Source organism: Callorhinus ursinus, unplaced genomic scaffold (genome assembly GCF_003265705.2).
Source record: "Callorhinus ursinus isolate GAN/ISIS: 27379988/994484 unplaced genomic scaffold, GSC_fseal_2.0 scaffold9, whole genome shotgun sequence".
Taxonomy (NCBI): domain Eukaryota; kingdom Metazoa; phylum Chordata; class Mammalia; order Carnivora; family Otariidae; genus Callorhinus; species Callorhinus ursinus.
In genome coordinates, this window is record NW_027397071.1 from 11,271,569 (window position 1) to 11,283,929 (window position 12,361).

General features: G+C 36.6%; 1 protein-coding gene across 3 annotated transcripts in view; it reads left to right on the top strand.

Moving 5' to 3' along the window:
- Positions 1 to 12,361, top strand: part of VAV3 (vav guanine nucleotide exchange factor 3) — a 364,407-nt gene that overhangs the window by 255,105 nt on the left and 96,941 nt on the right. For 2 of the 3 annotated variants that reach the window (XM_073896219.1, XM_073896217.1), the window contains exon 20: positions 3,893 to 4,003. The exons of the other annotated variant lie outside the window; for it this stretch is intronic. In XM_073896219.1, the coding sequence (XP_073752320.1) occupies positions 3,893 to 4,003 (111 nt within the window). The remainder of the gene's footprint in view (positions 1 to 3,892; positions 4,004 to 12,361) is intronic. 3 annotated transcript variants of the gene reach the window in all.

Below are 12,361 nucleotides of genomic sequence, written 5' to 3' on the forward strand. Positions count from 1 at the left end.
CTAAGAAAAATGTGATCTATAGGTTTGCAGTGTGTCTTGTTAGCACATTTTAAACATTCACTCTTGGGCCCGCCTGGGTGGCTCAGTCAGTTAAGCATCTGCTCTTGATCTCAGCTCAGGTCTTGGTCTCAGGGTCATGAATTCAAGCTCCATGGTGGGTGTGGAACCTATTTAAAAACAAAAACAAAAAACATTCACTCTTAATTAATAATTGTGGTTAATCTTTATAGAAAATATTTACAAATGGCTTTGCAGTTTATTTTTTCTTCTATTGTGTGCTAAGAAATTTATCAATTTATGATCTTGACTACTTATAGATAAAGTAATGTGTTAGATGCAAATTCTGGTAGCTCTTTTGGATATCTTAAATATAGCAGGGTATTTTCATCAGTTTGTACTTTTATTCCTAAGACAGATGTTGGTTTCAGGAAAATAACACTTGTAAGAGACAGATCAATTATTTCAGGAACACAGAGGTGCTAGGCCTTTTTCAAGAACATGAGATCATAAATCTCAAAATCTGAGCACTGTTGTAATATTTATCATTTTACTAAAGTGGCACTCAAGGTCAAAGTTACCAATTAAATTTTAATACTGAACTTTAAAAATTTCCTTCTACGTATAAAATATACAAGATTTATTTTAGTTTGTATGTGGCAAATCTATATACCAGGACATGTGTTCTTTTGATCAAGCCCATGTTTTTGTCTTAAATTTGTGCACTTCATAGCATCTCCGTCACTAGCTTTTTAAAAAAATTCAGGCCATTGGTCTGTATTGTGCTGCCTAAAGATTAGATGGAGTAGATGGCAGATATTTAGGTAGCCCATTTTCTTTCTGATCTTAAGTTACCCATGTGATTCCTGATAACCTTGAATAGTAAATGAAGAGATAATGGTTAAATGATAAAAGAGTTCTTTTGGAGCGCTCTTGCTTTTCATATGCTTATTGTAACTTTTGATTACAAAGAGAAACATGTGGCTTGGAAACATTGTCTTTTCTTATTCACTGAGGAGATGTCCTACAGTTTTTTAGCAGAGATACCTTCAAAGGTGGTCACTTTCTCTTTCAGGTGGATAGGATTGACATGTAATGCCATTCCTATTTGTTCTTGTATGAAGAAAGGAATTCAAGAACTCTTTCATTACCAGCTAGCTTTGTATACCACAATAAGCACCAGCAATATCATTAATTGTAAAACATAGCTCCTTTTCATAAGGAATTTCTGTTCTGCCTGAAGAAGGAACAGATACAGGCACAAAGTCTTAATTGCATAAATGCATGTATATGGGTGTACATATGAAAATATTTGAATATTACATTACTATTTTATATACTGACTCACTATGCTATGGCAAGTGTCATAAACACAGTGAATAGTCTGATAAACACATAAAAAATCTAATTATGTGCAAAACAAATGGAATTGAAAGAGAGAAGCACATGTGGGCTCATACTGCTTTTAGTCTGGGTTGTCTATATATGTTTTTATTTATGTAAATAGCAATTTTGTTATGCTGGTTTTTTGTATTGAGTCACATTTTAATACAGTTTTCCTTAATGTTTTAATTGCAAACAATTGTTGAACTCATTCCAAATCTGAACAGGATTGTTGATTTCTTTTAGCTTTGCTTCTAAACATAATGTCAATTTGCTCAGTAGAGAAATTTTGTAGTTTTAGTTTCTAAATACAAAACATTGATGAGAAAAATAGCAGCCCAGGATTTTAAAAATCACTGATCTAAAAATACATTTTTTCCTTTTTTTATGGGGGAGACAAATCTATATTCTTGAAGGCTTTAGTAAATGAGCTTTTGTCTATAATAAGTAATAAAGTATCCATAGATTATGATATTTCCATATCAGGCAGACCTACTTCTGTCTTTTCTGTCACCCCTAAAACTAATTTCTCATCAGATATAAATACTAATCTAAATATTGGGAGCATAATTGTAAGTGTGTAAAAGTATATTTCACATTAAAAGAATGAACTTGAAAAAATTGGGACAATAGAACCCAGTGATTAAGATGCATTGCACAGAAATGAGAAATCCAAGCTGCAAATGAGTGCTGGGAGCCTGCTCTGGTTTTTAAAATAGTTGATTTGTTCTCAAGCTTCTATTAAATTATAGACGATAAGACTAGTTTTGCACTAAGGTGATCGATCCCCTTGTAGTTATTTTCAGGACTACTACCCTTCTCGTTCCCTTTACATTGATGACAGATTTCTGAAATGTACATCCTAGTCCCATGCTCACACCTTTTTCTGGTTTGGGGAGGATTTATTTTTTCTTTTAGAGTCTCATGCCAGGCTCACAAAGGGTCACTATTGCTGTCATCTGGCAGGTGTGTCCACACCTTGCTAAGTAAGCCTGTGTTTTCCACCTGCTCGGGTACCTCCGGCATAGGAATCAGGGTGGGGTGAATATTTAAAGACCTACACAGGGATGCTTTTGGTGGGAAACACAGTATCAATAATGTGATTATTGAAATAAAACATTTGGAATATTATATATAGAACCTACCTCTGGGTCATTTATGCACTGCTAACTGATAATTTCTGTTATTATAGTAATCAGTCTTTAGAAAATAATGTATTAAGTATTTAGAAAAATATTCTAAAAAGGAGGTCTCAAACCTGGTGAGCTGCTTTTAGCATTTATCACTGAATAAAGCACTCCATACTTGAAAAGTATGGCCTGGGCTTCTTTTGCTATATCTATGGTCCTGGTAGTCAAATATTACATGTCAGAAGAAGAAGAATGTGCCCTATAAGACTAAGTACACACACACAAAAAAACTTCAGAAATTTCTTGTGGGTCAGTGTCCTCTGGCAACCAAGTAACCTTGTTCCAGAGCTTTAGTCTGAAGTAAGGCAAATGAAAGGAACCAGTGGAGTCAAAATGACTGGTTTCAAATAGTATATAGTGGTTCTGTATATAAATAGGGAGAATGATTCACAAGTTAATTAGAATATTGGAGGTCAGTTTGTGGAATTTCTATCAAAATGACTCATATTGGCAGTTATATCTTTCAGTATATTCAAATCAAGTTGACTTTTAAAAATTTTAATTTGAAGTTTATGTTAGCTACTTAATTGTTTTCTACAGATAACTTTTTTGAGACTCATTCTTTCCTACATAGATATTAGAAATATATGGAAACTTACCATCTTTGAGAAACTCGGAATTTTGTTGGAGAGAATAAGACATACAAAAACAACATGTCCAACAGTAATACTGTGTGGTATGTGGTGAACCACCAAAATATGTGTTGTAGGTTATAAATGGTGTAGTTGACTAGGCAGGCAAATGAGGAAGAATGCATGTGGACTAAAGGGCACAGGACAAGGAGACAAAATATCTGACAGTCACATCAGTGAAAGTAAATTTACATTGAACTGTAGATGTTCAAAGTTGCCAGTCTGTTACTAGGTTTGGGTCAGCTCAGTTCATTAGCACCCAGTATGCTTTTGTTTGTCAAGTGACATAAATCCACTTAAAGCTAGAAAAACAAGTAAAAAGGAAAAAAAAGTGATTTCCATTTGAACTTTGTTTTCCGTAAGAAAGAAGGGCTATCGCGATGCCTGGGTGGCTCAGTTGGTTAAGGGGCTGTGTCTGCCTTCCGCTCAGGTCATGATCTCAGGATCCTAGGATCCAGCCCCACATCCGGCTCCCTGCTCAGCGGGGAGCCTACTTCTCCCTCTGCCTGCTGCTCCCCTTGCTTGTGCACACGCTCTGTCAAATAAATAAATGAAATCTTAAAAAAAAAAAAAAAAAAGGGCTATGTTTACAAAGAATGGGGGAGGGGAAAAGGAGAAGCTTAGTTTGAGCAGGACTTTATATACAGGCATAGCTCATTTTATTGCACTTTGCTTTATTGTTCTCCCCAGATACTGTGTTTTTCACCAAGTTGAAGGTTTGTGGCAACCCTGCATTGAGCAAGTCTATTGGCACCATTTTTCCAACAGCATTTGCTCACTTCATGTCTCTGGGACCATTTGGTAATGCTTACAATATTTAAAAATTTTTCATTATTATTTGTGATGGTGACCTGTGATCCAAGATCTCTGATGTCACTAGATAGTTGTTTTGGGGTGCCACAAACCACACTTATGTAAGACAGCAAACTTAATTGATAAATGTATCTGTTTCTGTGCTCCACTGACTAGTTGTTTCCCTATCATTCTCCCTCTCCTCGGGCCTCCCTTCTCCCTAAGACACAACAGTATTGAAATTAGGCCAATTAATAACACTATGATGGCCTCTAAGTGGTCAAGTGAAAGGAGCAAGTTGCATGTCTCTCACTTTAAATCAAAAGCTAGAACTGATTAAGTTTAGAGAGGAAGGCATGACAAGAGCCCAAATAGGCCAAAAGGGAGGCCTCTTGCAGTAGTTAGACAAGTTGTGAATGCAAAGGAAAATGCTTGAAGGAAATTAAAAGTGCTACTCCAGTGAACCCCTGAATGATAAAAAAGTGAAACAGCCTTATTGCTGATATGGAGAAAGTTTTGGTGATCTAGATAGAAAATCAAACCAGCCACAATGTTCCCTAATCCAGAACAAGACCCTAACTCTTCATTTCTGTGAAACTCAGGTGAGTGAGCTGTGGAAGAAAGGTTGGAAGCCAGCAGAAGTTAGATCATGAGTTTTAAGGAAAGAAGTCCTTTCTATAACATCAAAGTGCAAGGTGAAGTAGCAAGTGCTGTTGTAGAAGCTGCAGCAGATTATCCAGAAGCTCTAGCTCAGATAATTAATGAAGGTGGATACAATAAACAACAGGTTTCCAATGTAGATGAAATAGTCTTCTATTGGAAGAAGATGCCATCTAGGACTTTCATAGCTAGAGAGGAAAAGTCAATGCCTGGCTTCAGAGCTTCAAAGGACAGATTGACTTGTGTGTTAGGAGCAAAGGCAGCTGGTAACTTTAAAAGGAAACCAGTGTTTATTTGCCATTCCAAAAATCCTAGAGCCCTTGAGAATTAGGCTAAATCTACTCTGTGCTCTATCAGCAGAACAGCAAAGCCTGGATGATAGCACATCTGTTTTACAACACGGTTTATTGAATATTTTAAGCCCACTGTTGAGACCTGCTACTCAGAAAAAAAGTATTCCTTTCAAAATATTACTGCTCATTGACAATGCACCGAGTCATCCAGGAGCTCTGATGAAGATGTGCAACAAGACTAATGTTGTTTTCATGCCTGCTAACACAACATCCATTCTGCAGCTCATGGATCAAGGAGTCATTCTGAATTTTAAGCCTTATTGTTTAAGAAGTACATAGTGATAGTGATTGCTCTGAAGGATCTGGGCAAAGTAAATTGAAAACCTCCTGGAAAGGAATCACCATTTTAGATGATATTAAGAATATTCCTGATTCATGGGAAGAGGTCAAAATATCAACATTAAGAGGCATTTGGAAGAAGTTGAATCCAGTCCTCATGGCTGACTTTGAGGGGTTCCAGACTTGATTGGAGGAAGGGACTGCAGATATGGTGGAAATAGCAAGAGAACTGGAATTAGAAGTGGAGCCTGAAGATGGGACTGATTTGCGGCAATCTCATGATAGATGAAGAGTTGCATCTTAAAGAAAGTCATTTCTTGAGCTGGAATCTACTCCTGGTAAAGATTACAAGAAGATTGTTGAAATGATAACAAAGAATTGAGAATATCACATAAAGTTAGTTGATAAAGCACTAGAAGGGTTTGAGAAGATTGACTCCAATTTTGAAAGAAGTTCTGTAGGTAACACGCTATCAAACAGCATTACTTGCTACAGAGAAATTGTGAAAGGAAGAATCAATTGATGTGGCAAACTTCATTGCTGTCTTAGTTGAAGAAGTTGCCACAGCCACCCGAGCCTTCAGCAGCTACCATCCTGATCAGTCAGCAGCCATCCACATCGAGGAAAGACCCTCCACCAGCAAAAAGATTATGATTTCCCGAGAGCTCAGATGATGGTTAGCATTTTTTAGCAATAAAATATTTTAAAATTAAGGTATGTAGATTTGTGTAGATGTAGTGCTATTGCACACTTAATGGACTACAGTATAGTATAAACATAACATTTATATGCCCTGGGAAACCAGAAATTCATCTAACTCTATTGTGATATTTGCTTTATTGTGGTGGTCTGGAAATGAACCTGCAATATCTCTGAGGTGTGTTGGTACATCTGTTACTGTATACAGTGAGTTTCAGACATTTTCCTCTTGGGCATACCATGGCTGGGTTTTCCACTTCTACTTTGTCCTTTTTCCATTTGTACACTCTTCTGATTATTTTCTTGTATCGAAAGACGTAAATCTGAAGGAATGTACCTGAAATGGGAAGCGGTCAGTCCCAACACAGTCTTGTCCCTGCTGATAGCTTTAACTGCAGGGATACCTGAGAAACAAACTTTCTTGCTTCCCAACAGCACCTTGTAACCATGTCACTGTACCCAAAATATACATTTGGTATTCTCCTTTGGATGCAGGCATTATGTTTCTAGAAGGAGGTAATCCTTCGTTCCACCATTATCTACTCACAAATTAGCATAGATTTGTCTGTCAGATTAAGAGAACTGAGGAAATGGGACCTAACACAGCGTGTTTCATGGAGGCACATGGGAAGAAATGTGCCGGCTCTCCATTGGGAGAATCAGGGTGAGAGTGGTGGAGAGCCAGAGAGTGTAGCCCTTGAGGCATTAAATTAGCCACAGCCTGCCTCTGTGGCAACAAAGGAGTGATGAGGAAAGAAAGGGAGGGAAGAATCCTCCTACTTCTGTCTGTATTAGGTATTTTCGCTCCCATCAAGGTTTTTAGTCATTGGAGGCAGCCCTGTGCAGTGGGTTAGACCGAGAGCCCTGCAGTAGGCTTGTGTCCTGCTTCTCTACTTGCTAGTTGTACAATCTTAGGCAAGTCAGCCTGTTTTATCCTCTCTAAAGTGGGGCCAGTAGCAGCAGACTTCCTACTGTCATTGTGAAGAATAGATAATAGATAAAGCATTCATTAATGAGATGTAGCACATCTCTGTAAATGATGGCAGTGGTGATGGTTATTACTAATACTTCTGTATTCATTTCCATTGTTATCTAACAAGTTGCCATAAATTTAAGCAGCTTAAAACAGCGCATATTTATTACCTCAGGGTTTCTGTGGGTCAGAAATCTGGGTATGAGTTAGCTGGGTCCTCTGCTTCATGGTTTCCTGCAAGACCTCTCTCAGGATGTTAGACAGGGCTGTGTCTCATCTGAAGGATCAGTTGTGAAAGGTCCACTCCCCAGCTTGTTTACATACTTGTTAGCAGGATGCTTTTCTGGCTGTTGAATTAGGTCCTCAATTCCTAGGTCGCTGTTGGCCAGAGGCTGCCCTCAGTTCTTAGCCACATGGGCCTCCCCATCATGGCTGTTTGCTTCATCAAAGCATGCAAACCAACAAAGTGATAGAGTCTCCTGGCAAGATGGAAATTCAAATCTTATATAACACCAATCATGGAAATAACATCCCATCCCCTTTTTATTGGCTAGAGGCAAGTCACAGGTCCTGCCTGCATTCGGGGCAGGGGATTAACAAGTGTGTGAATACCAGGAGGTATTATTGGGGTTCAGTAGGGATCACTGGGTTCCATCTTAGAGTCTGTCTGCCACAACCTCTGAGATACTGCTATTTTTCAGTGGAGGCGGCCTCAGGTCTGAGAGATTTAAGTAATTTACCCAAGGTCACACAGCACCTGGCTGGTACCAGGACTTAATTGCAGTGTTTGGCTCCAGAGACCTCACTCTTGTAGAGATCTTCTGTGTCCCCTACTTACGCCAGCTTTTGCACAGAGGAGAGCTTATTTCCTGGAGTTCAGCTGTACAGTACAGTGCAAAATTAGCAGTGTGATCGGGTCTGTTTTGTGGAGTTCATTAGTGACTGCTGTTACAAAGCAGATTTGTGGGTGATTTTATTTTATGCATTGTTAATTTTGAAAATGTTAATCTGAAACTGCTACAGTATTTCAATTAATTTGGATGATTAAAATTTAGCACCAGAAGAATCTCTAGTAGAAGATAAGGCAGCTAATTAGAGGTTCTGAAACAAACAACTGTAGACACTGGCACAGAGACCCGCTGGTGGAACTCACTCTGTTTCACAGTTTTGAAATGGAAAGAATAATTTCTGGCAGTCTCAATATTCAACTTGAACGCAGTTGACTTTTTTAAAAAAGCCATTTTAAGCAGTTAATTATTTAAAGGAATGTAGAATTTTTCAGTATTGTGCATTTCTGGAAAACTGCCTTCACATTATTTTGGAGTATTGTCTTTTGGATAATTGTAGTTGGTGACAGAAATACAAGATGCATTTGTTACCAAGGTATTTTTCATGTCATGTATGATATTTCATGGTTTTTATATATGTTTCAATTTTTTTTCTGAATTTAAAGGTGAGACAGCAGAGATTTAAAAAAAATACTGATCTTCAATAAATTAGTTTTGCATTTTGAAGAATTCTCAAAATTTCAGAAAATATAAGAAACTATAAAAAATTTTCCTGGACAAATTGCCAAATCACCTTTATGTTGTTATTTTGTTATGCATTTTTCTTAGGACTTTCTTTTCTTTGTGTGTAGCCATATGTTTATAAAAGGTCTGTATTTCCAATTTAGTATTCTACTTTTATCACTTTGTCTCCTGAGCATATTTGTTTATTCACGTGTTCATTCAACCATTTGATAAGTATGCAGGCACAATGTTAAATTTATAGGGATGAACAAGAGGTATTATCCCTAACGCAGCAAACAGTGTCATGGAGCCAAAGGTAAGAATTGATATCAGGGTAATACAGGGACTATGCTTAAAGGAAGCACATATTTTGGATATGTGGACATCGGGAAATGATGTCTAAACTGAAAGGATGTGTGTAGGGGATTGACAGAATATGAATGGAGACAGGAAGTTTGCAGGAAGAAGGAACAGCTCCAGCAAAGGCCTTGGGTTGGAAAAAGCAAAGACTGGCTAGGGCTTGAGAGAGAGAGCTGTGTACCATGAGAACAACCAAGGCAAGATCTTTAATTCCACATCAGAAATTTGATTTTTATTCTGAAGAGCAGAGTGAGCCTTTCAACTAGAGGATATGGTCTTCTGAGACTGGTTTAAAAGATCATCCTAGTTGAACTGCGAAGGGTATATTGAATCATTAAATAGTCTTAAAAAAAAAATCAGGTGGTTTTAGAATTATTTCTTGTTGGACAAGAGTCTTTCTAATTTTCATTATTATAAATACTATTTGAAGAACTTCTATGCATGAATATACTTATCCATATGGCAGATTAGTATTATTTAAGAATGGAGTCATGCAAGTGGAATTTCTGGATCAAAACTTGTTAATTCCTACACTCAGGATATATATGTTGTGCCAAATTGCCTTTTAGAAATTTAACATTGAATTAGATCCCCACCATTTCTGACATATGAGACTGTGTCTCACCCTATGCTTAACAACACTGTATTATTCTTTTTACTTTAAATCATTTGATGAGAAAGGAATAGGATATTACTATTTATATATAGTAGTTCATATCATATAAACTTTATTACTAGCAATATAGATCCTTTTTAATGTTTATTGGCTACTTGTATTGTTCTTCTGTGAATTATCTGTTTATACCTTATCCATTTTTCTATTCAGGATATAGTGCTTTTGTAAATTATTTGTAAGACTATAAATGATATTAACCTTATATTTATCAAAATTTTTTCTGGCTTGTTTCTATATAAAGTTTTACATTTGCATGGGGTCAAAATTATTGATATTTATGGACTTTTTTTTCTTTTTTTGCTGCCTTTGTGCTCAGAAAGTTCTCTCCTTCTGAATTCTGTTAAATACTTCTAGTCTTATTGTTTAATTTATGTAGCATTTAGACCATGCCATTTAACTTATTTAAGTAATAGATTAAAGTTCTGTGAGCAGCTCCAGGATGCCTGGGCGGCTCAGTCCTTAAGGGTCTGCCTTCGGCTCTGGTCATTGGGCTCCTTGCTCAGCAGGGAGCCTCTGCCTGCTGCCCCCCATGCTGTGCTCTCTCTCGTCTCTCTCTCTCTCTCTCAGTCTCTCTCTCTCTCAGTCTCTCTGACAATAAATAAAGTCTTTTAAAAAATAAAAAATAAACTTCTGTGAGCAGTTCCAAAATGAACATCAAAATATTTTAAGGATTTATAGTACTGCTCTTGACAAAATTTAAATTTACCTTTTTTGCATGTTGCTTAACAACCATATTACATTGTTTACTTTTCCTTTTGTGCTTTATTATATAGATATTTTGCTCAAAGAATAAATTATGCAAAATATGTCACAATATGTGCTGCGTATAGGTAGTAAGGGAATAGTATGTGAAAAATAAAAGTATGTAATATTGAGACAATCAGGCTTTTTTGTTTCTAAACTATGATAAACTAAAATTACCTCTCCCCAGCCTTTCTAGGAGCAGGAGGAAAGAATGTTTTGTGTTTTGAGTTCAGAGTATCTCCCACTTCCCATTGCTCTCTTTCCCCCTGTAAATATATATCCTCAATTTTACAAATCTCTTGTCATGTTAACTTACACTGCTGCTTCTGGGCCTGAGACTAGGCTTATTATCTTAAAAGATTTTTAGTTTTAATAATTTTTCATTAAAGTAAGAAAATTTCAAGTTCAACTTTATTTGAAAGATGCTATAGATATTCCTCATTTTTAAAACAATGTGGAAATTCTATATTTTAGCATGAAAACATTAGGTGGTTTAATAAGTAGTCTTTCTTGGGGCATCCAGTTGCAAGCAGATAGAATAACGACTTTGGTTTCCTACCTGGCATATTGCTCCTGATGATCTATCTGTTCAGGGAAAATGCCTCTGGATGTCCAGATTCCAACGATTTTGCTTGTAGCTTCCTGCTATTTTAAATGGCCCAAGGGAATCATGTGATGCCTTCAAGTCTGAATAGAACCTTCCTTCTTGGGACAGAGAATTCTTTCAGTTTGTTTGGGGCACATAGATTAGATGGATGAAAATAAAAATATTCATGTATTTCTCTATCCCCCATTATATTGCTAATATTACAGCTTTTAACTCTTAGAGGAAGGAACTTGCCATTTAAAAAATATAATGCTATGCTTTGGGGATCCCATTTTTTTAAAAAGTTAAGAATCTTCCATTTAAATTCAAGCAGTATCCAAGAACAGAATCTGGCCAATGGTTTTGAAAATATGAAATGGCAACACCTTCTTGGAATCTCATTCTGTTCAAGGATGTTTTTTTTTTCTAGCAAAACAGGAAGAAATTGGAAAAAAGCATATGGACTCAGGTTGAGCATATGAGATATTTTCAACTTGAATCGGCACTTTACTCATATTTGTAGTGTGACTTAAAATTAATTTTGGTGAAGCATTTAGATTTGAGAAAGAGAAAAAAATCCCTGTCTGGAACTAAATCAACATTTGTGGCATCTCATTAATCACTGCCTTATGTAACCACTTTTCCCACCTAAAGAGAAGCTACTGGGATGAGAAAAGTTTATAATATCAATGCCAAGTGCATATCTTCCCTCTCCAGAAAGGAGTTCATTAATCATCATTGAAGCACAAGAACAAATATACTTCATGTCTCTTGCCAATTTTTTTCAATAACATTTCTGAAAGGCAAAAAAAAAACCCCAAAAAACCCATCTTCCTATTTTTTAATCTTTATTTGAAAAGGTTTTAATTAGGCTGTTATTTAATTTGTGATGATATGTAAGTTTAACATGCTCTAAGAATGCGTGTGAATGGTATACAGCAATGTAGGGTATTCATTTCGGGCCCCTGAATCAGGGAAATCTGTATGCAGATTGCTGGGTTTGTTACCTTCCTACTTATGTGGTCATAACCGTCAAAACTTTTGAGACACAGTGCTTGACACTGGGTAAATGGCCAATAAATGGCAGTGACAGAAATTCTTACTCTCACTGGTAGGAAGCAGTATGGGCTTGAAGTTTGAGAACATGGCTTTTAATCCAGGCTTCTGTGTAAACCTTTGGGCAAGTTAATAGCTTCAGTTTTCTCATCTGTGAAATGAAAATAGTCACCTTATCTGAATCACAGTATTACCAGTTAGCTCCAATGAGATAGTAACCTGGTCAAGATAGAAAACTGAACCTAGTCATGAGCTACAAACCCATGAAATAAAATAAAAATTAAAAATAAGTGCCAAGTTGTGAAATCTTCATTATTTTGCCATGTATCTCTCATTTGCCATATATCTATCTATTGAAAGGCTATCATTAGCCTTTCAATGTTAGAATTATATGCTTGATTAGTAGTTGTGATAGAATTTTAGGGTCAGCCATGCAGTTAGGACATCCTCTAAATAGTTTTTTATAAATT